Consider the following 27,517-nt stretch of genomic DNA (forward strand, 5'->3'; position numbering starts at 1 on the left):
TATATGTAATTATATCAATAAGTATGATGTGGATCAAAAGACTTTGTAATTAATATTTTTATGGACTAGATCTTTAAAAGACTGAAATTTATATTGTTGATCTTTCAAAGCTTGTTATTTATATGTAAGTAAGTTCTTGGTCCTTTACAAAGCTCATAATAAGTTCTTGGTCCTTTGCAAAGCTCGGACTACTTGTTCATTGCTCCAAAAAGCTCGGCAAAAAAAGCTCGCAAAAAAAAATCCCTCGCAATGATGGCCCTAGGCCATTCTTGCTTCACTCCAAGACCACCGCTGGAGTTGTCATGAGGCATCGAAGAATGGTCCTTAACCATTCTTAGTTAGCCTTAAGGCCATGTTGGAGTGGCTTGGGGCATTCAAGAATGGGGCCTAGGGCCATTCTTTCCATGCACGACAATTACATGAATAGACTATGTACAACAATCACGATGTTTACCCTAAAACTATGAAAGAGATTAACTTGCAAAAATAATTAAACATGACAATGTAAACGATTAACATTTCTATCGTCAATCATCAAAAATGTACATAGAATCAAATAAAGCTATAATTAGCTAACAACTCATCACCAGCATGAATATTGCACAAGGTTTCCACACATATGTAGCTATACTCTGTTGAATTGACATTCTTATCTAATATACACCAAGGGGTTTCCATACTCTACATCACCAACGATGTACACCCTATCCTCTGGACTATCTACCTTGGGATCCTCTTCAAATGAGTACTTCAAAGCTCTTGGATATTCAACTTGCACAACTCCTTCCAATCATGGAGATAGTACTTGTCTCCACCATAATGAAGAATAGTCACACCTCTTGGAAGAGAAGAGGATAAAAAAAGTCCAAGACTTGCTTCTCGTATGGTTGAAGAATGGATAGCAAATCATTATATTCATATGTAGTTTGGACCTAGGGCCATTATATTGTGCATAGAAGAGACAAGAATAACTTCCACAAAATATTTAACTAGACACTTTAAGGTAAATGACAAATTTATATTCCATGAAGAAAAAGACATTTACAAAATCAATGCCGCTAGCTCATGAGACTCCTTGTAGAAGAAAGCTCTCTTAGCATCTAGTGAACAGTTACTCAAATTATTTTCTTTTCTCTGAGAGTATAATCTTAGAAACCAAACATGCAGTAGAAATTTGTGTCACAAGCAAGGGTTGGGCTTCTTCAGCTGTTTTTACGAAACATGCTTGGGAGGTAGGAGTAGTAGTTGGTTGTGGGTCCTCAGGGATCTTTGCCCACTATCTAACACTATGATTCAACTTTGCAAATTCCAAGAGATTGGAATGCATGTCATCACGGTCTTGATCTCTCTCAACTAGACATATTATCTCTCTTTTTGCCTTCAGTGCTTGACACAAAGCCATTACTATATGCATCAATCATCACATCATAAGATCTTCCATACATAGACTCTGTATGCATTGATCAATGACCATGGTCTTTTTTAGTTGTAAAAAGACTATGGGGTCCATACTCTTTACTTTATCATACTCCAATGGTAACATAGTTGCATCTAAGATGGGACCCCGACGAGTGCCAACATAGTTGTCATAGCCTTCATACATGTTTTCCTTGCTAAAAAAAATAAGCACATTGAAGAGCTCGATGGCACCGCTGCATGGTGCATCATGCACAAAATGTAGAGCACCATAGAACATTCTATGCCATCCAGGAACTTTCTGTAAAGCATCTTGCAGACGCACAATATCAACAATCTTTAAAAAGTCAAGATGATGCCATTCAAAATTTGAGAAAATCTCTCAATGCTCCACTGCATATCTCTTGCACTCCCTTCTGTGCTATCCAAGACACACAATCCAATCGGCATTTGATTTTGATAAAATCGAGCTAAAAAGCGTTCGCCTTCCATCTCTAACCTCACAATGGGAATATGCCATGGAAGATCAGTCACAACCTGCTCTTCCCTATTGACAGCAACAATCCATTGTATGTAACCCTTTGCATCTGATGGAAACTCTAAGTTCATCTTACCAACTTGCAATCTTGCCTCTATCCATGGCTCACACTTTTGATGAAGCACATGGTAGACACTATCATTGATGTGATAAGTTGAAGCCAGATCCTGCAAGTCCTTGCATTTCTTTGAATCATTAACACTATTGAATTGAAGTAATAGCTGGTCTTACAAAACCTTATCCTGCTTCAGTAGCATCACTCTATCAACCATGTCAATCTTTTCCTTGTCTGCAACCCCCTTCGAGAGCAAGATGTCCCCTTTCAAAAGCTCTGTTTGAATAAGCTTGATCATGTCCTCTTCTAAACCACACAAGCATCTGAAATGAGATGGATTAGGCTTCTTTCCCCCAAGTTCGCCATTCTCGACATCTTATATAATCTTTAGCCAAGTATAGAAGATGTCGTCGAGGCATGTAACCATGTGTGCCTGCTTTTGTGCAAAGTAGACACCCATTGATGATTCGGCACTCGAAGAGAAATTCCGTCATTCATGAAAAAACAAACAGAACATAAACAAAAAGACAATTCCAATCTGGTACATCAAAAAAGCTATCAAATAAGATTAAAAAACATAAGATACAATGACTTACGTCCCAATTTACACGAGAAGGGTGTCCCTTTGGAACTCCAACTATTGGTCTTGAAGGCTTTTTATAATGCTCATACTGGCTTCTCAAGTGCTTTAATATGTCACTATAGGGCTGCTTCATGAATAATGCTTGTGCCTCTAGATTTGCCATCTTGGAGATGGCCACCGTCACTATTGGTTGGAGGAGCATTCACAACAATCCAAGCCTTTCGATACCTATAAACATCTTTCAAGTAGAGTAAGCTCGGATCAAGATTATCGTGTGATACAATTGCCTTTGCAGCATAGATAGAATGCTGGCCATCTATGATCCAATATGCATATTTTTTAAGATCCCCTACTCTTAGATCTTCCTTGGCTAGTGGCTTGTATATCCCTTCAGAAATCAGCTTGACAGGCATTAGGTACACACATGAACAAGGATTGTTTGCCTTTCTAGCAAACCATCCACAAATTTCCTCTGCTTTGACAATGTCCATGGGACGACATATAGTGTGGCTGGGTGCTACCAAACAATTCTCCACGGGAATTTTGGACTCAGTATATAAACCCAGAGGAAAATATTGTGCATATTGCTCCATCTCTCCTAAAGGAAAATCCTTCACCTTTTTTCCTTTCTTAACTAGATCTTTTGGGTTAGAAATGGTTAGAGTGGATCCCCTAGTCTCTAAAGTTTTGGCCACCTGTTGTATCTTTGACTTTTTTGATCTTTTTGATGAGACACCAGCACGGGAAACCACATCTCTCTTTGTTACTTTCTTTTGTAGTATCATAGTAAAAGCATTGAATAGCATTTCACAAGTAATGTCGGAGACATTCTCTATAGTCAGGTTCCACCCTCTGGAGAACATAGAGTCCTCTTGATTAGCCCTCATACGATCCATTCTATATGTAGTGGGAGAGAGTTGGTATGTGAGATCCCCACCACAGGTCTCAACATCAATGCATTTGATTTCTTGATGTAAATCTACCATAGAAACATTGATTGCTTTGACCTGTCTCCTACTCTCAAAAGACTCCTTGCTGTCTTTCGTCTAAATGAAGAGATGGATCGATGTAGCTTTTTACCTTGAAGGTCATAGAGATCAACGTACCAATCCTTTGAGTCTCCATTGGCCATGTCAATGCTTGAGGGAAATGAAAGCTTCCTTTTGCCTGACATCTTTTCTTATGCAAAAGTGATTTTTGTAAAACAATTTAAAAACAGTTCTAACATATTTACAAAAATAAATAAAACAAGAACGCACAAGAGCTAAAAAAGATAACTTCATGCATATCACCATAAGGAATGGTCCTAGTAGGTAAATAATAGCATGCCCCAAGGACATTCTTGAATGCAGCTATGGGGCCATTATTAATTTAAATTTACATGAAAAGAATGGCCGTAGGGAAAAGAATGGTTCCTACAAATATTGGGCTATTCTTGGATGCCCAATGTCCATCCCAAAATGACCTTGAGGCCTTGGGGTCATGCTGGCCCTTGGGCCATTCTTGAAAGCCCCATGGCCATTACAAAATGACCTTGAGGCCCAAGGGTCATACAAGAATGGTCCTTACACATGTGAATGGCAAGAATGGTCTTAGGGCCATTCTTAGATGCCCATGGCCATTCCAAAATGACCTTAAGACCTTGGGGTCATGCAAAAATGGTCCTTACACCTATTATGCATGAAAAGAATGTCCCTACGGGCCATTCTTAGATGCCCCATGGCCATCCCAAAATGACCTTGAGGCCTTGCAGTCATGTAAGAATGGCCCTTGGTGTTGAAATATACAAGTGAATAGGGTGTGTGCGGGAACAAGCCCTTGGTTAGAGGCTGTAAAAGAGAATCTGTAAATGTGAGAGAACTTGTGAAAAGGTGAGAAGAATCTACTGGGAGAGAATAAAGGGTAGCATGAGAAGATTTAGGAAGTGTGGAGATATTCTGGGAGAGGTGGAGAGAATCAAGCAAAAGAATCAAGGAGAGATCAGTGGGATTAGATGCTTGGATGTAAACTCTATAAATTGAGGCATTGGCCTAATGAGAATTTGCTGGTTTTTGATTATCCATGCCTACATTAAGCTATTAGTTAATTCCTCACTCCTTAATTATTATCTAATCACTTTGTTAATGACGTTGATTCTAGTATTTGATCCACCATAGCTCATCACATTGCTATAATTTTAACATGGTATGAGAGCCAAGCCTAGAATCCATCAAGTGTATGAGCCCATTATCTAGTTAATTAGAATTAGTAAATAATTAGAAAATAATTAAAATTATTAGATAATTCTAATTAACTAGATAATTAAATAATTATCTAGTTAATTAGAATTAGTAGATAATTAGAAAATAATCAAATTTTTAATTATTTTCAAGAAGCTTTCTGTACCCCCAGCCAGTGGAGGAGCTCCCTCTCCTTGTAGGCTCAACATTAGGCCCATTGCTTCTAGCCACATACAGCTATGATCCCCACGCACCAGCCCATGTGCTCAAATCGTCAAACCGCCACTGGCTGCTACTGAAATTTGCATTTTATCAAGCGCCTATTTCTGGGAGAAAAACTGAGATCTTCTCTTCCATAGATCAAATCGGTCTAATTCCTCTTAGCCCCGGGGGTTTTCAAGCATGCTCTACAAGCTCATGAAGTCAGAATTTGATTTGATCAAGTCTACAGTGAGATCCAAGCTCTTCATCAAATCTGCAGGTGACTTTGGTAAAACAGAGATTAAGCATTCAATATTTGGTCAAATCTTGTGTTTCTTGGCTTAATCCTCTACTAGACTAATTGCTATTGATGGCCTTGAAAGAATTTGAGCTCATTTGAAGTCTAAGGCCCCAGATCTGGGCTCCCCGCATACTTTATTTTTTGCACACAAAATAGAGGATTAATTTGCTAATCAATGATTAATTAGTGCTAATCACTATATTTTGGTGCAATTGAGGGTACAAATTAACCATTAGGTATCTGATACAGATTCCTATAACTTCAGATTGTAATTCGGAGTTGGTTTGATACTCCAACCATTCTGTACAAATTGGTTACCCTTGATTTAATGTAATTTCTGGTAAAATTATGCTGATAAATTTGTGGTATCATCATTTTGCATTTAACCCTTGGTTAATGCCTACAAATCACACTCAAATTCAAGATTATTCACAGCCAGAGTTGCATTTGGGAATGTGCATAAGAATGAATGCTATATGCATTATGTATTGGGTATATTACATTAGTGTAAAAATGGGAACAAACACTGCCCTTGTCCAGAATAAGGCAAGAGGTAAGACCTCCCGCATAGATTTGGGTTTGCATTGCATAATGACACAAGATAAACATCAAAAACCCAAAAGAACTGTTAACAAAACATTTAAACATGTTGCTCACATGGAGCAAGAAGACCTGACAGACAAGCTCATGGCCACAGCCATGAAAGAAGAAGAACATCTCTTTCCAAGAAGTAGATCCACACCGATAAGAAGATCTAGAGGAAGCATTGAAGGAAGACATGGACACGAGAAGAGAAGCTACCACAACAAGAAGACTGAAAGAAGAGATGGACGCGCGAAGAGAAGCTGCCACGACAAGAAGACTAAAGACAAGAGAAGATGTGAGGCTCCAAAGAGTGAGGAGCCATGTGAAAATCTGAGAGAGAGAGAGAGAGACCCCACAACCCAATGTAACCTACCCCAACAAAGTAAAACCACCTCTGAGCCGCCACCGATGATGTAGGCCACGTGGTAGATGTATGTGTGAGCACTTTAGTCAAGGTCGCGGGCACTTGTAGTAGCCTTGGACACATAGAGAGAGAGAGTGTCAAGGACTATGAGTTTAGGGACTTGAGGCACTGGTCGCGGACTATCAAGTAAGAGAGAAACTTGGTACAGGGTCCAGGTGTGCTAAGTTCACTTGAGGGGAGGTGTGCTAGGCACTGGTCGCGGACTATCAAGTAAGAGAGAAACTTGGTATAGGGTCCAGGTGTGCTAGGAGTATTCACTTGAGGGGAGGTGTTGAAATATACAAGTGAATAGGGTGTGTGCGCGAACAAGCCCTTGGTTAGAGGCTGTAAAAGAGAATCTATAAATGTGAGAGAACCTGTGAAAAGGTGAGAAGAATCTACTGGGAGAGAATAAAGGGTAGCATGAGAAGATTTAGGAAGTGTGGAGATATTCTGGGAGGTGGAGAGAATCAAGGAGAAATCAGTGGGATTAGATGCTTGGATGTAAACTCTATAAATTGAGGCATTAGCCTAATAAGAATTTGTTGGTCCATGCCTTCATTAAGCTATCAATTAATTGCTCACTAATTACGTCTTAATTATTATCTTATCACTTTGTTAATGATGTTGATTCTAGTATTTGATCCACCATAGCTCATCACATTGCTGCAATTTTAACACTTGGCCCATTCTTCCACCTGTTGTGCATGAAAAGAATGGCCCCTAGGGATATTCTTGGATGCCCCAAAGCCATTCCAAAATGACCTTGAGGACTTGGGGTCATGGAAGAATGGACCTTGGGTCATGCAAGAATGGTCTTTACACATGTGCATGGCAAGAATGGTCCTAGGGCCATTCTTGGATGTCCCATGGCCATTCCAAAATGACCTTGAGGCCTTGGGGTCATGCACAAATGGTTCTCCTTACATCTATTGTGCATGAAAAGAATGGCCCTAGGGCCATTCTTGGATGTCCCATGCAAAATGACCTTGAGGCCTTGGGGTCATGCAAGAATAGCCCTTGGGGGGGTCATTCTTCCACCTGTTGTACATGAAACGAATGGCCCTAGGCCATTCTTGGATGACCCACGGCTATCCTAAAAATGACCTTGAGGCCTTGGGGTCATGTAAGAATGACCCCAGGACCATTCTTCCTCATGTTGTGCATGGAAAAGAATGGCCCTAGGACCATTCTTGGATGCACCCATGGCCCCTTGGGGTTATGCAAGAATGGGCCTTGGGCCATTCTTAGATGCCCCATGGTCACTATTTCATGCACTATGATGCATTTTAAAGTAAAACGGTGGATATATGAGGCCTTGGGGTCATGTAGGAATGGTCCTTATACTTATTGTGCATGAAAAGAATGGCCCTAGGGCCATTCTTGGATGCCCCATGGCCATCCCAAAAATTATCTTGAGGCCTTGGGGTCATGCAAGAATGGCCCTAGGGCCATTCTTTCTCATGTTGTGCATGAAAAATAATGGCCCTAGGACCATTGTTGGATGCACTCAGGGCCCCTTGGAGTCATGCAAGAATCTCGGGGGATCACTTAGCGTAAAGCCCCTATATCACGTGCATTCAAGGCCTCTTTTATAAACCCCTATGTAACCTTTTTTGAGTAGTTTTCTCCACCCTTCTGTAAAATTTTGTAAATTTTATAAATCCCTTATTGTCAATATATATTTTTTGAAGAGATATTTCAAATATCCTTATATACTAGATACAATTATTTCTTTTGTAAAGATTTTGAGATGACATTGAGAAGGCAGTGAGATTGATCCTAGAAAAAGCCAAGGTAAAGTTGAAGCCTGACAATGTGGACATCTACTACCCCCTATATTTCAAAGTGGTGGGGTATTTGCTCTAAGAGCAAGTGCTATCAGCAATGAAGATCCACTATATTATGATACATTGGGTGTCATTATTTGTGCTATTGGTGCGAGATACAATAGTTATTGTGCAAATGTTGCAAGAACGTATTTGATTGATGGAGACCCAGTTCAATCAAAAGCTTACAAGGCACTTTAGAAAGCCCACAAAGCTGCCATGAATGCTTTAAAATGTGGAAATCTTGCTTCAGCTGCTTATTTACAAAGCAGCATTATATGTTATGGAAAGGGAAGGGCGGGAGTTCTTGCCCCATAAATCTCTGGCACAGGTATTGGCATTGAATTTAGGGAATCTGGCCTAAGCCTGAATTCCAAGAATGATAGGATTCTAAAGGTAGCTATGGTATTCAATGTTAAAAATGCAAAATTTACAGACATAAAGCTCATAGGACCCCAAGACAAAGAACTTTTTTTTGCTGCTGAGACAGATACTATAGTCATAAAAGAGAAAGGTCTTGAGAGTGCAACTTCGAATTGTTCAAAATCTTACGATGATATTGTGTCTTCTTTCAAAGATGAGGAAGAGGAGGAGCAGGAGAAGCCAAAATCAAAGCTAAAGCTGCCATTGAGTAATGGAGCTAATGCCCAATTTCTGAAAGCAAATTTGCACCCTGACAATCAAGAGATGACAAAGGAAGAGGTGTGCAAGCTGCATCAAGTGGAGCTTGCTCAACAAAAGAATGAAGAGACTGTTAGGAGGCTGCTAGCTTCTGGGGGTCTGGGCCAAGGAGACGAGCAGGGTGTGGTCAGGACCACTGGAGATTTAGTGGCCTATCAGAATCTAGATGATATTCCTTTCTCTCAAAAGAATTAATGATTCAGGTGGATCAGAAGAACAAGTCAATTTTGCTGCCAGTTTATGGTTTAATGGATCCCTTTCACTCACATAGCTACTATAAAGAGTGTTACCAGGCCAATAGGATGGAGGCCACTCCTTCATTCGAATGATTTTCAATGTGCCTGGTGTTGTTATTCTGCCATTGACTTGGCATCATAGAAGTTCCCCGATGTAATTTACTGGAAGGAAGTTTCCTTCCGATCCGTGAGACACACTAACCAAGTAGTCCAACTGATTAAGACGTTGCGTCGCCAAGTTGCTTTGAGGGAATCTGATAAGGTAGAGAGGGCCACGCTAGCGACACAAGAAAAACTATAACTTATGGATTAGGCCTGTCTTTGGAGGCAAGGGGCACAAGTTGAGTGGTACATTAGAGGCACACACCAATGGTTTTAGGTATTCAACCATGAAAGCTGACGAGAAAGTTAAAATTACGTACAGAAACATCAAGCATGCTTTTTTTCAACCTGTAGAGAAGGAAATGATCACCCTGCTGCACTTTCACTTGCATAATTTTATCATGATTGGGAACAAGAAGATCAAGGATGTGGAGTTTTTTGTGGAGGTGATGGATGTGGTGCAGACCTTAGGTGGTGGAAGATGTAGCACTTATGACCCTGATGAGATTGAAGAAAAGCAGCAGAAGAAAGGGATAGAGAAAAAAAATACAAAGTTCAAAATTTTTATGAAGAGAGTTTCAGAGTTGTTACCTCAAAGCCATTGCTAGCTCAATGTCTCTCTCTGCTGCAGTTGCCTGCAGTTGCGTAGGCCTTGCAATCTCATCATGGATTTGGTTCCCCTTGTCTTCGATCATGGCACATGCTTTCAAGATACGTATGAATGTTACTGCTTCTGGAAGGATGCCCTCACGCTGTATCTCTTCAAAAGAAGCGAAGTGCTTGCTCTGCATGACCTTCTTGAGCATGTGTCCTGCAATCACTTTGAATGAGTCAGCTAATTTACTATAGGACAAGCAAGGAATCCCCTGCCATAAGAGGCCAGCAAGTACTAAAACAGCCTTTTTCATACTAAGGTAATCAATCATTGAACTCTCACTCAATCTAAAATCTTGATTACAAAGAGAACTTATGAATAAAACTAATTTTATGCTTTACAAAAGCTGTGTGCTTTAGCTTCACCTTGAGGCTTACAAAAAGGTTTTCTTACTTCCTTCTGTGATGGGGGTATCCAGTGCCGTTAAAAGGCGATCAAGTTCAGTTGTAGTGGAGGTTGGTATCAAAAAAGGTGATCAGTGGAGGTTGGTATCAGAAACGGTACCATGTATTGCCTTCAGTGTGCTAGAATAGATGGAATGCCATGCAACTTTCTGGTATCAGAAACGGTACCATGTATTGCCTTCAGTGTGCTAGAATAGTGGAGGTTGGTATCAGAAACGGTACCATGTATTGCCTTCAGTGTGCTAGAATAGATGGAATGCCATGCAACTTTTTGAAAAAGGACAAGAGGTGGGGTAACCTTAGAGGAAACCAAAGGAAACTGGGTTGCCTAGAGCAAAACCACCAGGTACAAGCTGCCAGCCCTTTTCATGGTCTTGGCAATGGCAAAAGTGTACCTAGACCCACTACTTGTGCTCCACATTCAAATTGGCATTCGCCCCAAGACATCCTCTAGGAATCTTTGGATAATGTGTGCAAGGCTCCACTGACTCGCCCAACACACAAGGAATCATAATCCCCTTTCTTCAACCCTAGAATGTACAAATGCAAATCACCCACCAGCTTGCACAATGTACCCAAACATCGAATATTCACTAGTAGCTAGGTTATGACTGTAGCTTAGCAACCACATCTCCACAAATGCTAGCTGAGCTTGCTGAAAACCTTTTTTCTCGGAGCCTTGATGCGACACAGAGTGCACCCTGACCATATTTGTCCTTTCGTGGGCACCTTTCCAAAGCAGTCTTTCATCATCTCTGCATAAGAGGCCAGTAACACCACGATGTTTGCACTGGTCCCTCTTGTTTGCATCTTCCTGTTGTGTAAACTTGAAAGCTCGTTTTATCTTTTCCCCCTCGGAAAGCTCGACAACAAGTGCCAAGCACTCCATGATCTTATCGTTGGCCACTGTATTGAATTCTGCTAAATTGGGCCTCCCATGAAGCCTCACCTGCACCCCAAGCTGTGAACTTGTACCTGTGAGATAGCTCCAAAATTCTCTCAATATGATGGCCCATGTGTTGTTGGTCGGTAGTAAGAGGAGCCTACTGAGGGTGGTGAAAATGTGACCTACACTGCCCTTGAAAATGTGGTGTATGTGGTGCAAGGAGGAGGGAACCAAGAAGAGGTTTGTGAAAAAACACTGGTTGCTTGTCCAAGCAACCCATGTCACATTCCTAAGGGAGGAATACGTGTCCTCGCAAAATATTTGTTGATCTTGACTGCCTATAGCCTATTGCAGATTCAAGTTGACGGAGCTTGCATTGAAGTTGCCGCGCTTGAATGGACCAAGCAAGGGGCTGTTTTGAAGCTCTGTGTAAGGGAAAATGCTGCAATCAATGCACTCCAAGAGATAAGATCCCGAAAAGGCAGCCCATCAACCACTTATCTGCCTTTGAAACAGCACCGCACTTGGCACACATGTCCACTAGAGCATTGCCCATTCTACAACAACCCCTACCTTACAATCTCATCATGGACTTGTACTTGGATCTCTTCAAATAGCACCGCACTTGGCACAACTATCCACAAGAGCATTGCCAAGCACAATGTCATTCTGCAGTGACCCCTCCCTTCCAATCTTGTCATGGATTTGTCAGACAAGTGCTTGCATGGCATGACATTCTGGTGCATATCCTGCAATCAGTGCACTTCAAGACACAACATCCTGAGAAGGCAGCCTAGTTTTCATTTTTTGAAATAGCACCACACTTGGCATACCTTTCCCCACAAGAGCATTGCCAAGCATAATGTCATTCTGCAGAGCGACCCCTCCCTTCCAATCTCGTCATGGATTTGTCAGTAAAGTGCTTGCGTGGCAGTCAGTGCACTTCAAGACACAACATCCTGAGAAGGTAGCCTAGTTGTCATGCCTTGAAATAGCACCGCACTTGGCATACCTGTCCACAAGAGCATTGCCAACAAAGCACAATGTCATTCTGTATAGCGACCCCTCCCTTCCAATCTCATCATGGATTTGTTTCCCCTTATCGGGGCTGCTCTATTTGTGGCACATGCTTAAGATGCACATGTAGTTCACTCCGTCTAAAAGGATGTTCCTCACACTGCATGTCTTCAAAGCAGTTGATCAGCGTGACCTTAATGTGCATATCCTGTAATTAGTGCACTCCAATAGACAACATCCCAAGAAAGCAGCCGGACAAGCACTTGTTGCGCCTTTGGAAATAGCACTACACTTGGCATACATGTCCACTAGAGCATTGCGCAGCACAATATCATTTTACAACAACCCCTACCTTGCAATCTTGTTGTGGATTTGTTTCCCCCTTGTCTGCTTCTCGGATCATGGCACATGCTTTCAAGATGCATGCATAGGTCACTGTGTTTGGAAGAATTCCCTCACGCTGCATCTCCAAGAGACAACATCCCAAGAAGGCAGCCCACCAACCACTAATCTGCCTTTGAACATCACCACACTTGGCACACATGTCTACTAGAGAATCGTCCACCACAACGTTGTTCTGCAGCAATCCCTGCCTTGCAATCTTGTCATGGATTTGTAGCTGCATCTCTTCAAAGTAGTCAACAGCTTGCGCACCGTGACCTTCTGGTGCATATCCTACAGTCAATGCACTCCAAGAGACAACATCCCAAGAAAACAGCCCAGTTAACATACCCTTGAAACATCATCACATTTGGCATAAATGTAGAGCATTGCCCAGCACAATGTTTTCCTGCAGCAACCCCTGCCTTCCAATCTCGTCATGGACGATGATGGATCTGTTTCCCCTTGTCAAGGCTACTCGGATCATGGCACATGCTTCCAAGATGCACATGTAGGTCACTACATCGCGAAGGATGCCCTCACACTGTAGGTCTTCAAAGTAGTCAAGTGCTTGTGCATCATGACCTTGTTGTGCATATTCTGCAATTAGTGCACTCCGAGAGACAACATCCCAAGAAAGCAGCCGGTTGAGCACTTGTTGTGCATTTGAAAACAGCACCGCACTTGGCATACATGTCCACTAGAGCATTGCAGAGCATGACTTCATATTGCAGCAACCCCTGCCTTCGAATCCTGTCATGGATTTATTTCCCCTTATTGGTTTCATTGATCATGGCACATGCTTTGAAGATGCACGTGTAGGTCATTACACATGCATCTTGTCAGCTGAGACAACATCTCGAGAAGGCAGCCCACCGTCAAACACTTGTCGCGCCTCTGAAACAACCCCGCACTTGGCATACATGTCCACTACAGCAACACCCACCACAATGTTGTCCTGCTCTGCAACCCCTGCCTTCCAATCTAGCCATGGATTTGTTTCCCCATATCGGCTGCTCTGATCATGGCACATGCTGCACATATGCTTTCCAGATGCATGTGTAGGTTGCTACATCTAGATGGATGCCCTCATGCTGCATTTCTTTAAAGCAGTCAAGTGCTTGCTTAGCATTTCCTGCAATTAATGCACTCTAAGAGACAATAACCCAAAAAAGCAGTCCATCAAGCACTTGTCATGCATTCAAAACAACACCTCACTAGGCATACATGTCCCCACTAGAGCATTGTGCAGCACAACATCATTCTGCGCAACCCTTGCCTTCCAAACTCGTCTGGATTTCTTTCCCCTTGTCAACTGCTTGGATCATGGCACAAGCTTTCAAGATGCACGCATAGGATGCTGCAGCTCTTTGAAGCAGTCAAGTGCTTGTTCAACGTGACCACCTTGTGCATATCTTGTGATCAGTGCACTCCAAGAGACAACATCTCGAGAAGGCAGCCCTTCAGGATACATTTAACTCCATAAGGTAGATACATAAACAACGTAGGTGAGACAAGATACATTTAACTCCATAAGGTATACACAAAAAGGTGGTTCAAAAATACTCTGTTACAGTCCATTTCAGATTTTGGACATAAACCTCATCGACATTACTTTCTCTTTTACCGTAGAGATCGAAAGGATAGCTACAAAAAATGTATATACAAAACGTTCTTCTACAACCTATTAACTGAATGTAGCTACAAAACGTAGATACAAAATGTGTTTCTACCATTGATAAAGTGAATGCCTTAAGCACCTTCACTTCTCATGTTTAAGGTAGTTTTCGCTACAATCCACACACTGATGCATATATCGAAAACTTAATATTCAATCCAACTTTGTAGTTTGCACAAAACCTCATCAAAAAACTCCAATCTTGGTTTGGACAGCCATGTAACAATAAAAGTTATGTTCTTGCAAAAAAACCATAAGAGACCAACAACAGGCTACATCAAACAAGAAATATGTTGTAAATGTAGCTCAAAAACACAAACTCTTTTGCTTTTACACAGTAGGATTTAGTAAAGAAGACATGATGTACCTGCTAAATGCTCCAATGGTCCTTCACAAACTCAATGAAAACCTTCCAACAATCGTTTTCATCAAGTTTGTACTTATTCTTATTACTATCATATGTGAGATTTGCTAGAGCAATGACGCTTTCTATATTTATCATTTCAAGGTCAGTCAAATCATATGTAAAGCATCTGGTTCCTTTTGCTTTTTGATACCATCCTAGTTGAACCTCCACTCCTGAAGGCCTATCAGAGAGGCTAAACCCTCTCTTGTACTCCACATATGCACCACCAACCTTTCTTCTCATCTTTTGAACTTGACCTAAGTACCATACGCTTTTTGTTTTCTTCTTACTTTTTGAGGAGCTTGGCTTGCATGACTGCGTGATCTTCCCATTGGTGTTCTCTTCTTGGAAGTATACCGCACAATCGCAACCAATGCCAAACAAATTTTCATTTTTCCCTTTATGACATTTTTCTTCCTTAGAGTAGTACACTCCTTGTCGAATCCTTGTCAGCGTATCTTTTGACAATGTGGGATTGCCATTCAATTGACTTACCAATGTGGGATTGCCATTCAATTGACTTACCAATGTGGACTTGAAAATTAACTTGTTCTCAAACTCTACAACCGGGCTAACTTCTTCTTTTTCATCCAAAATAGAATCCACGACATGTCGTATCTCACTGATAGAGACATCCTCATCTGAATCTACTTCTTGATCTGTTGTAGGAGCCTCTTCATCTGTATCAGAGTCTTGGAAATCTGAGTTTGCATAGGCATCAAAAAATCCATTGAACCAGGGTTGCGACCACCATCTCATGTCTTGTGTACCTTTTGGCTTCATATGTAGGCGTTCACAAATCTGTTGGAGCACTATGTAATCCCCTCTGTAAGGCACTAATGATCATCTCATTGGTAGAAACACAATCATAGTCACCTAGATTGGCTTCCTGCAGCAGCACACCCTCTTTGAGATTTAACTCCCTCCATACATGCTCTTGCTTCTTGTGAGCTCTTGTAAACAACAAACCCTCTTCCTTACATTCGAAATGTGCTATCTTATTCAAAATCCCAATACTGTGCAGCATGTCCATCAAGTCATAAGTGCGCACTTGCCCAACCATGCTCCCAATTTTACTAAAGAAGATTTCAGCTGCATCTGAGCCGGTGAGATGTAAAGGACACTTCAAGCCCGGGTGAAAATCTCTGAAATATTTGATTAACAACACCACAAAGTGGCATGAGATTTGCACATCCAAGAATGCCTCCTTGGTGATAAAGTTGGTGTTTAGAGTATATGTGCTGTGCTGTACAATCCAAGATCTCCAAATTTGGAAGAAGAAAGCCACTTTGGTTGCTAAATGAACTCTCTCTAACAATCTCAAGTGCGGAGACAAGATAATATCAATTTAGTCTCCAGCAAAACAGGCTTGTGTCCCTAGCATACTCCACTCTTTTCTCTGCAACCCATTATTTGCAAGCTCTCCCAAACACCATTGTACTTGTCTGCTACATATTCTTTGAGCTGCAGCCCAATTTTGCCGACCATCTCGTCTAATGTCTCCTTCTCTGAGCAACAAAAAAAGAATCATATACACAATGATAACATGGTTCAAAGTAACCCAAACATCACCAAGAGCCAATTGATGCTTTGGTTTATCGAGAACATTGACTAGCTTCTTTCCATTGTGTACAAAGTCTTGATCATGCATGCCTGAGACATCCCCATTTGACACTTTGGCTGAAAGAACCCATCCATCCCATGCAATTCCATATCTCACGCCCTTCTTGTCAACATAATCAGCAAGCATCAACTTTCTTCGGCGGCTATCTCCATCTGAGGCATGCCCAATAATTGGACCCACTGTAGCCTTAAGCTTTTCATCCCATAAGCTCAAAATTTCAGTCCATTGTCTCTGTACAAAACATGCATCAAAGCGATTGCAAGTAGAGTAGTGGGCTGCCATAACCAAGCGTGGTAACGCTTCATGCAACGGATTTGCAACAAAAACTCTTGCGTAACCACCAATGATACGAGTCTCAAATGCATCAACAATCACATTATAACCTTCCTTTCCTTCTCCAACTTTGATCGTGCAAGCAGTCATGCACTCATGGTTCCCTAATTTGAGCCCATCAAATCCAACAAGCGTATCATCCTTTGGATTCCACCTACAACCAAAAAGAACAATGTATAGGAGATGCATGAGCTGATTGTAAGCCTCGTGCAAGTCAAAACAGAAACTTAGAGTTTGTTATGTTTACCTAATACGCTTTTTTATGGCAGTCTCATCTTCCACTAAGATGAAGGGAATTTGTGATGCAATCCCGTATTTTTCTTTCTCCTTCTGATAAATTTCAGCAATGGCATCAAAAACATAGCCATGTATGCCTGAGACAAACTGTGTGGTGGCAAGTCTTTGCCCTCTCTTTGTAGTTTTGACAATGAAGGGCTGTTAAGATTGACACTTAGGAAATCGTGCAACCTTGGTCCACCCCACATCTTTGCAACCTCAAACATAGCCTTGGTGTTTTCACTGTATCTTCGTCCTCTATTTGACCTTAATAAATTTGTAGCTACATCCTATAAGAAGTCCCATAAGGCAGGTTTACCACCAAACTTTCCTAGTCTATGGGATTCTACTATATTGCTACAAAATCTCTGTAAATCCTTTCGGTTAAGAGACTCCATGCTTGCTTCTCTTAAAGTTCGTATCCTCACTGAAAGCACTGCAATCTGAGATTTTGCCCACCATAGTTTGACAGTGAGATCTCTTGCATGTTTTTTGGCCACTATAGCTGTTTGTCTAAGACCTGTTCTAGTGAGAAAATCTAATCTTCTTCCACCATCAGTTCCCCTATTGCCTCTCTTCTTATCGACAGTCTTCTCTCTGTACAATCTCATCCTAAAATCATGGAGCTTTGATATCCCTTTGCAGTGGCTACATGAAAAGGCTTCAAATGGTTGTCTGTTACTAGAAACATGTAGACAACTAATGTGACGAAAGCATCCATCTATGTGAAAGGTAGAAGTTCCATCATATAAGGTTGCCTTACTATAAGGCTCTGTAAACCAAAACTTACCAGCACATTGGTCATCCAACAAGGGCTTTATGCAAACATTCTTGTTGTTCACTTTAATCTCATGATTCCACAAACCCCAACATAATAAATTTAGACTTGTTAAAGAAGTTTCACCTTCTTCATGGTTATTGAGAGAAGAGGAGCCACCCATAGTAGTTGAGCTTGCAATTTTTGTAGAAACCACAAAATTACTGAGTGATATTTGCTTTGGATCGTGTTTCTTCTCCTTTCGAGGATGCCCGCATAATCCCGTGAACAATGGCTTGGACCTTTCCTTCTCTTTTGCAACTGCCTTGTTATGGGTATTGGACTTTGTGTGCTCGTCGGTAAGAACTGTATGCAAATCAGATCTTAGAGGACATAAGGGCAACCATGCATCATCGTACTTACATCTCACTCGAACAAGCTCTTGTCTTTCAAGTCATGTAGTGTCACTTCTACGACCTCAAAATCCCAGCCTATGTACACACAAGACGATTAAAAAAAGTTATAAAATTGAAACTCTATTCTAAAGACATATTGAACTTATGAATAGAACTTAACAATAATACCTTCATTTGTTGCCATATAAGAATGCAATTTCTCTATTGAAGCCTCTATGACTTGTCTATCACCCTCTTCATGCTCAGTGACTCCATGGTGCATAGCTTCTTTTCGAAGCCCACGAAAGCCCATGTAATTCTTCTCATAATTTTTGCTCTCCAATATGTGGGTCCTCATGAAGTTAGCGAAGCAATTATAAGCATCTTTCTTCCCTTCTACCGAGCTTTTTCCATATAAAGAACCACATTCATGACACCATATTTGTACATGGGCCTGCCCATCAAAGTCTTCTGTATGCAACTCAAACCTATCATCCCTTGGGATATTCATTACTTTCAACTTTGATCTTGTTCTATCGCATTCTTGTTGCCGACGCTCTAGAACACTTGCGCTCAATAATGTACTAGAAATCCTTGAACATGGGTTGCTTTGAGTATCATGATTTTCTTCAACGTTTGCTTGAATGCATTGTCTCTTACTTGGAGAAGATGTCCCTTCTACATTAGTGGCACTCCTCTTGATCCAGACTAGAAGTCTATCATCTAGTGTCCAACGCTCTTCTTGTCTCTTGTTCAAGATATACTTATCATCATCTATGAACTCAAAGACTCCACACAAAAGCTCATCTATGAACTCAAAGACTCCACACAAAAGCTCATCACCCTCAATCTCTTCTCAAACTTGAGAAAAAGTGGACCTAAGTGTATCTTGTCTCACATTCACAAATCCTAGTTGCTCCTCATTATCATCGTTGATCACTTGAATCTTGTAGAAAGATCCCATGACGCCCAAAGTGTATTCAAATAAGATCGCACTTAATACCTACATAGCACAAAAATTGATCAAATAAGAGGATTACTTGGTCCATGCATAAAACCAATTTATCATAGCAAAAGAAGAGATATCATTATGATCATCTTGCAAGGACACACATTCTAACATTGTCCCTATCAAATATTATTCATACTCCAATCATACACTGAGAAAGAATATTTGAATAATTTTAAGCTACTATGATTTTCTCTCTCACCACATGGAAATACATTTCCCTCTCTCCATGAACCTTCCACAACCCCTCATCAAAGTGCATTTTGTAGGTAGAAGCTTCTTGACATAAGAAGAATTGTAAAGATTTATTTTAGAATTGACTCTCTAAAGAATCATTAGAGAACTTGTAAAGCTTTATTAAGAATTGACTCTCTCAAGAATCATTAGAGAAGAAACTATGCATGCATGTAGGCACTTACCTACCTACTCCATGTCATATGAGCCCACATGTCACCAAAATCTCACACCCTCTCTAAAATGGATTTTATCTTAGCAAAGGTGAACCCCATAGCAAAGTTCAAAAACACTTCTTAGCATAGGACTATCTAATGAGCTATGCACTTTTGGTTATATGTAGACATCTATCACTCTCCTACAAACAAGTAGCTCCCATCCTTTGAAAACCCACACTATGCTTTATAAATCTAAAAAGAAATGGCATTGCATTGTACAAGGAAAATAAACTTACAAGAAAATAGAAGAATCTCTGAGGATTAGCAATATATTCAATCCACTTCACTTCCAATGCCACTTTAATAAGCCCACAAGGTTAACTCCTGTGATTCATGAGCAAGTACTAATTAGAGACTAATTAGCAGGATTAGTAAATGAAAAAAGCCCAAAATAGCATAATATATATATTAGTTAAAGCTACATCTAATAAAAATTGATAAAAATTGATTCTTCTTCATAACAGCTTGAAAGAAGCCTCATAACATATTGAGTATTAGTAGAGAGGCTTTTAAAATTACATGAAACCTCAGCCTAATCTTATTTTCTTACAAGAAGCCTCATATTGAGTATTAGAGAGGCTTAATTTACATGAAACCTTGGCCTAATCTTAATATTTTCTTACAACATAAGGAAGAGAAAAGGCTGAAATCAATGCCTTAAAAATGCATTAATCATAAGCTTTAGCTATAGAGAAGGAGAAAACTACTTACAGTTGAAGCTTGCCTATTGAGAATAAAGGAACAGCAACAACATTGTGAAAGGGAGAGTAGATAAGGAGAGCATGAAGAAGAAAGAGGCAACAAGAGAGAGACTACTACGGGCGCTAGACTTTTCATTAAAAGACCCAATGATTAAAAAACAAGGCCTGTAATGTCAAACGTTTTCAATAAATAAGAAGTTCACGTTAAAATTAAAAATAAGAAGCTCATGTTAAAATTAAAAATAAGAAGCTGAGCTTTTATTGAGCGTGGGCCTCAAGGATTTGAACCCACAACGTTTGGCATGCTAAAATTTTGACACTCTTCCTACATTCTACTTGTGTCATTCTAAGTGATTGACAACATATATAAATATAAAATACCTTTTTGTAAATAGAATGCCTAGGAGAAATTGGCCTCCCTCTGTAAATAAATTTATGTGAGTCCATCCTAATAAATAATGCCTTATGTTGAACGCACGTGATAGACACTTTTACATGTTAGTGACCCCCCCAAGGCAAGAATGGCCTTTGGGCCATTCTTGGATGCCCCCATGGCCACTATTCCATGCACTGTGATGCATTTTTAAGTAAAACGGTGGATATTTGAGGCCTCGAGGTCATGTAGGAATGGTCCTTACACCTGTTGTGGATGAAAAGAATGGCCCTAGGGCCATTCTTGGATGCCCCATGGCCGTCCCAAAATGACCTTGAAGCCTTGGGGTCATGTAAGAATGGCCCTTGGGCCAGTCTTCCACACCTGTTCTACATGAAAAGAATGGCCAAAGGGCCATTCTTGGAAGTCCCATGGCCATTCCAAAATGACCTTGAGGCCCAAGGGTCATACAAGAAAGGTCCTTACACATGTTGTGCATGGTAAGAATGGTCCTACTATGGCCATTCTTAGATGCCCCATGGCCATCCCAAAATAACCTTGAAACGAATGGCCCTAGGGTCATTCTTGGATACCCCTTGAGGCCGTGGGGTCATGAAAGAATGGCCCTAGGACCATTCATGAATGCACCCATGGCCCCTTGGGGTCATCCAAGAATGGCCCTTGGGCCATTCTTGGATGCCCCCATGGCCACTATTTCATTCACTGTGATGCATTTTAAAGTAAAATGGTGGATATATAAGGCCTTGGGGTCACGTAGGAATGGTCCTTACACCTGTTATGCATGAAAAGAATGGCCCTAGGCCATTCTTGGATGCCCCATGGCCATCCCAAAAATGACCTTGAGGCCTTGGGGTCATGTGAGAATAGCCCCACGGCCATTCTTCCTCATGTTGTGCATGAAAAGAATGGCCCTATGGCCATTCTTGGATGCCCTCCCATATCCATCCCAAAATGACCTTGAGGCCTTGGGGTCATGCAAGAATGGCCCCAGGGCCATTCTTCCATGTGTTGTGTGCATGAAAAGAGGCCATTCTTGGATACTCCATGGCCATTCCAAAATGACCTTAAGGCCTTGGGGTCATGCAAGAATGGCCTTTGGGGTCACTCTTCACCTATTGTGCATGAAAAGAATGGCCCTAAGGCCATTCTTGGATGCCCCATGGCCATCCCAAAAATGACCTTGAGACCTTGAGGCCTTGAGGTCATGCAAGAATGGCCCTAGGACCATTCTTCCTCATGTTGTGCATGAAAAAGAATGGCCCTAGGACCATTCTTGAATGCACCCATGGCCCCTCGGGGTCATGCAAGAATGGCCCTTGGGCCATTCTTGGATGTCCCCATGGCATCTATTTCATTCATTGTGATGCATTTTAAAGTAAAACGATGGATATTTGAGGCCTTGGGGTCATGTAAGAATTGGTCCTTACACCTGTTGTGCATGAGAAGAATGGCCCTAGGGCCATGGCCATCCCAAAATAACCTTGAGGCCTTGGGATCATGCAAGATTGGCCCTTGGGCCATTCTTCCACGTGTTGTACATGAAAAGAATGGCCCAAGTGCCATTCTTGGAAGCCCCATGGCCATTCCAAAATGACCTTGAGGCCCAAGGGTCATACAAGAATGGTCCTTACACATGTTCCTTACACATGTTGTGCATGGAAAGAATGGTCCTAGGGCCATTCTTGGATGCCCCATGGTCATTCTTATATGCCCAAGGGTCATGCAAGTATGGCCCTTAGCCCATTCTTCGATACACCCATGGCCACTATTTCATTCACTATGATGGATTTTAAAGTAAAACGGTGGATATATGAGGCTTTGGGGTCATGTAGGAATGGTCCTTACACCTATTGTGCACGAAAAGAATGGCCCTAGGGCCATTCTTAGATGCCCCATGCCATCCCAAAATGACCTTGAGGCCTTGGGGCCATGCAAGAATGGCCCCACGGCCATTCTTGGATGCCCCATGGCCATCCCAAAAATGACCTCCTTGAGGTCTTGGGGTCATGTAAGAATGCCCCTAGGGCGATTCTTCCTTATGTTGTGCATGAAAAAGAATGGCCCTAGGGCCATTCTTAAATGCACCCATGACCCCTTGGGGTCATGCAAGAATGGGCCATTCTTGGATGCCCCCATGGCCACTATTTCACTCACTTTGATGCATTTTAGAGTAAAACGGTGGATATATGAGGCCTTGGTGTCATGTAGGAATGGTCCTTATACCTGTTGTGCATGAAAGGAATGGCCCTAGGGCCATCCTTGGTGGATGCCCCATGGCCATTCCAAAAATGACCTTGAGGCCTTGGGGTCTTGGGGTCTTGCAAGAATGGCCCCACAGCCATTCTTCCTCATGTTGTGCATGAAAACGAATGGCCCTAGGACCATTCTTGGATGCATCCATGGCCCCTTCGGGCATGCAAGAATGGCCCTTCGGCCATTCTTGGATGCCCCCATGGCCACTATTCCATGCATATTGTGATGCATTTTAAAGTAAAACGGTGGATATTTGAGGCCTTGGGGCTATGTAGGATTGGTCCTTACACCTGTTGTGCATGAAAAGAATGGCCCTAGGGCAATTCTTGGATGCCTCATGGCTATCCCAAAATGACCTTGAGGCCTTGGGGTCATGCAAGAATGGTCCTTAGGGTATTCTTCCACCTGTTGTGCATGAGAAAAATGGCCCTAGGGCCATTCTTGGATGCCCTATGACCATTCCAAAATGACCTTGAGGCCTTTGGGTCATGGAATAATGGCCTTGCATGAAAAGAATGGCCCTATGGCCATTTTTGGATGCCCCCATATCCATCCCAAAATGACCTTGAGGCCTTGGGGTCATGCAAGAATGGCCCTAGGGCCATTATTCCACTTGTTGTGCATGAAAAGAATGGCCCTATGGCCATTTTTGGATGCCCCCATATCCATCCCAAAATGACCTTGAGGCCTTGGGGTCATGCAAGAATGGCCCTAGGGCCATTATTCCACTTGTTGTGCATGAAAAGAGGACATCCTTGGATGCTCCATGGCCATTATTCCACTTGTTGTGCATGAAAAGAGGACATCCTTGGATGCTCCATGGCCATTCCAAAATGACCTTGAGGACTTGAGTTCATGCAAGAATGGCTTTTGGGGTCATTCTTCCACCTATTGTGCATGAAAGGACTGGCCCTAGGGCCATTTTTGGATGCCCTATGGCCATCCCAAAAATGGAAAAGAATGGCTCTAAGACCATTCTTGGATGCACCCATGGCTCCTTGGGGTCATGCAAGAATGGCCCTAGGACCATTCTTGGATGCTCCCATGGCCACTATTCCATGCACTGTGATGCATTTTAAAGTAAAAGAGTGGATATTTGAGGCCTTGGGGTCATGCAGGAATTGTCCTTGCACCTATTGTGCATGAAAAGAATGGCCCTAGGGCCATTCTTGGATGCCCCATGTCCATCCCATAATGACCTTGAGGCACTGGGGTCATGCAAGAATGGCCCTTGGACAAATGTTCCAGCCATTCTTTTACATGTTGTGCATGAAAAGAATGGCCCTAGGGCCATTCTTAGATGCCCCATGTCCATCCCATGGTCATTCCAAAATGGCCTTGAGGCCTTTGGGTCATGCAAAAATGGCTCTATGGCCATTCTTGGATGCCCCATGGCCATCCCAAAAATGACCTTGAGGCCTTGGGGTCATGCAAGAATGGCTCTAGGCCATTCTTCCTCATGTTGTGTGCATGAAACATAATGGCCCTAGGACCATTTGTGAATGCACCCATGGCCCCTTGGGGTCATGCAAGAATGTCCCTTGGCCATTCTTGGATGCCCCCATGGCCACTTTTTCATTCACTTATGCATTTTAAAGTAAAACGGTGGATATATGAGGCCTTGGTGTTATGTAGGAATGGTCCTTACACCTGTTATGCATGAAAAGAATCGCCCTAGGGCCATTCTTGGATACCCCATGGCCATCCCAAAAATGACCATGAGGCCTTGGGATCATGCAAGAATGGCCCCATGGTGGCCATTCTCGCTCATGCTGTGCATGAAAAAGAATGGCCCTAGGACCATTCTTGGATGCACCCATGGCCTCTCGGGGGCAGGAAGAATGGCCATTCTTGATCATGCTGTGCATGAAAAAGAATGGCCCTAGGACCATTCTTGGATGCACCCATGGCCTCTCGGGGGCAGGAAGAATGGCCATTGGGCCATTCTTGGGTGCCCCTATGGCCACTATTCCATGCAGTGTGATACATTTTAAAGTAAAACAGTGGATATTTGAGGCCTTGGGGTCATGTAGGATTGGTCCTTACACCTGTTGTGCATGAAAAGAATGGCCCTAGGGCCACTCTTGGATGCCCCAGGGCCGTCCCAAAATGACCTTAAGGCCTTGGGGTCATGCAAGAATGGCCCTTAGGGCATTCTTCCACCTCTTGTACATGAGAAGAATGGCCCTAGGGCCATTCTTGGATGCTCCATGACCATTCCAAAATGACCTTGAGGCTTTTGGGTCATGGAATAATGGCCTTGCATGAAAAGAATGGCCCTATGGCCAGTCTTGGATTCCCCCATATCCATCCCAAAACAATCTTGAGGCCTTGGGGTCATGCAAGAATGGCCCTAGGGCCATTCTTCCACCTATTGTGCATGAAAAGAGGCCATCCTTGGATGCTCCATGGCCATTCCAAAATGACCTTGAGGCCTTGAGGTCATGCAAGAATGGCCTTTGGGGTCATTCTTCCACCTATTATGCATAAAAAGAATGGCCCTAGGACCATTCTTGGATGCATCCATGGCCCCTTGGGGTCATGCAAGAATGGCCCTAGGACCATTCCTGGATATACCCATGGCCCCTTTGGGTCATGCAAGAATGGACCTTGGGAAAAGAATGGCCCTAGGACCATTCTTGGATTCACCCATGGCCCCTTGGGGTCATGCAAGAATGGCTCTTGGGCCATTCTTGGATGCCCCCATGGTCACTATTCCATGCACTGTGATATGCATTTTAAAGTAAAAGAGTGGATATTTAAGGCCTTGGGGTCATGCAGGAATTGTCCTTGCACTTGTTGTGCAGGAAAAAAATGGCCCTAGGGCCATTCTTGGATGCCCCATGTCCATTCCAAAATGACCTTGAGGCCTTGGGGTCATGCAAGAATGGCCCTTAGACCAATGTTCCAACCATTCTTCCACATGTTGTGCATGAAAAGAATGGCCCTAGGGCCATTCTTAGATGCCCCATGTCCATCCCATGGCCATTCCAAAATGACGTTGAGGCCTTGGGGTCATGCAAGAATGGCCCTATGGCCATTCTTCCACCTGTTGTGCATGAGGAGAATGGCCCTATGGCTATTCTTGGATGCCCCATGTACATCCCAAAATGATCTTGAGACCTTGGGCCATTCTTCCACATGTTGTGCATGAAAAGAATGGCCCTATGGCCATTCTTGGATGCCCCACCACTGACCTTGAGGCCTTGGGGTCATGTAAGAATGGCCCTATGGCTGTTCTTCCACATGTTGTGCATGAAAAGAATGGCCCTATGGCCATTCTTGGGTGCCCTTGGATGTTCTAGGACCATTCATAATGTGCATGAGAAGAATGGCCTTGTGGCCATTCTTGGCGTCCTAGGGGCATTCCCAAATCTGAAATTTGAATTTGAAACTAGAATTTTCTCCCGAATGTCCAAATTAAATTTGAATTTTCTCTCGAATGCCCAAATTAAATTTGAAATTTGAATTTCAAATTCAAATTATAATCTTCCCACCTTTCTCTTTCGTGCATAATGTTTGCCCCCTCTCCCCATATCAATTTTAAAATTTTGTTTTGAAACCACCCTTATCCGTAATTTTCCCACCCATCTACGTCCAACGTGTTCGCTTAATCGACATTTGGAGTGCTACCGTCTCTACACTTGAATCGCACCCACGTTAGGTATGTCCCTTGTTTTCTGGTGTTATTAGAGTCTTTTAAGTCGATTAAGTAATTTTCTCGTATTATTAGAGCCATTTAAGTTGATTAGGTAATTTAATTAATATTATGATTAAGATTAATGAATTAATCTTAATTAATATAGATTCATTAATTAAGATTAATGAATTAATCTTAATTAATATAGATTCAATTAATTATGTTTGATTGCATATTTAGATACAATAAATTGAATTAATTTTAATTATAAGTCTTCCTTAAATGTTTAAATACAATTAAACTTATTTAATTAAAAAACAGAGAGAGAGAGAGAGAGAGAGAGAGAGAGAGAGAGAGAGAGAGAAAAGCCCTTACCTCCTCCTCCTCCTCCTTCAGGTTCTTGGTGCGCCAAAGAGAGAGAGTCCCTATGTGTGAGAGAGAGAGAGCACTATTAGGTGAGAGAGAGAGATTCTTGAAAAGGACTGGGTTCCTCTGCCGCGCTGACCTCCCCCCTTGGACTCCAATGCCTTGGATACTTTGGTTTCTTTTGCCCTCTCTAGCCTCTTGGTGGCGCTTGCAAAAGGGAATAGGAACCAGCTAGAATGTAGCCACCTTCGCTTTTGTGTAAATCAGCACCAGTATATGCATAAACAACAAACATAACCTTCTCGCTTATTTGCAAACAAAACCAGTATGTGTAAACAGCTTACTGGCATGCGATAGGGAATAGGGTCGCTTGTTTGCTTTCTTTCACCCTTGATAGCCGCCTTTGCTTATGCGTAAACCAGCAAAGCATCAAACGTGCAAACCTAAAAGCAGCTTATGCATATTCGCTTAGGTGTGCACAAAATTAGGTTTTTTTCATCCATAGTATTATCTCAATTGAGGTATGGATGACACATATAAAATCTTCATACCTCAATCGAGGTATTTTCAATAGTCTAGATTTCATTGCATACCTCGATCGAGGTAACGGTGGACATTTGTAACTTTTGGATGGTTAAGATTTGATATTTATACCTCATTTGAGCTCTAGATGGTTGAGATTAAAAAAAATATATATTTATTTTTGGACCTCGATACATATGATATTGTGCATACACATAC

At 42.0% G+C, this 27,517-nt stretch overlaps 1 protein-coding gene and 1 pseudogene across 6 annotated transcripts in view; one reads left to right on the forward strand and one right to left on the reverse strand.

Moving 5' to 3' along the window:
- Positions 1-27,310, reverse strand: part of LOC147623171 (uncharacterized) — a 39,792-nt gene extending 12,482 nt beyond the window's left edge. For 3 of the 6 annotated variants that reach the window (XR_015269333.1, XM_086821259.1, XM_086821258.1), the window contains exons 1-5: positions 26,786-27,310; positions 19,659-19,746; positions 18,151-18,964; positions 17,714-18,057; positions 9,741-9,960 (exon numbers count right to left, since the gene is read on the reverse strand). Coding sequence is in view for 4 of the 6 variants with exons in the window: in XM_086821259.1 (XP_086677385.1) it covers positions 9,741-9,960; positions 17,714-17,750 (257 nt within the window). In the remaining 2 variants the exon portion in view is untranslated. Of the gene's footprint in view, positions 1-9,740; positions 9,961-14,443; positions 16,688-17,713; positions 18,058-18,150; positions 18,965-19,658; positions 19,747-26,785 lie in introns of those variants that run through there. The other 3 variants (XR_015269332.1, XM_086821257.1, XM_086821260.1) reach the window with 2 other exon arrangements.
- Positions 8,946-9,817, forward strand: LOC147623172 (FACT complex subunit SPT16-like; annotated as a pseudogene).
- Positions 27,311-27,517: the final 207 nt, after the last annotated feature.

Source organism: Cibotium barometz, chromosome 27, assembly GCF_041138505.1.
Source record: "Cibotium barometz isolate CiBa-2024 chromosome 27, ASM4113850v1, whole genome shotgun sequence".
NCBI lineage: Eukaryota > Viridiplantae > Streptophyta > Polypodiopsida > Cyatheales > Cibotiaceae > Cibotium > Cibotium barometz.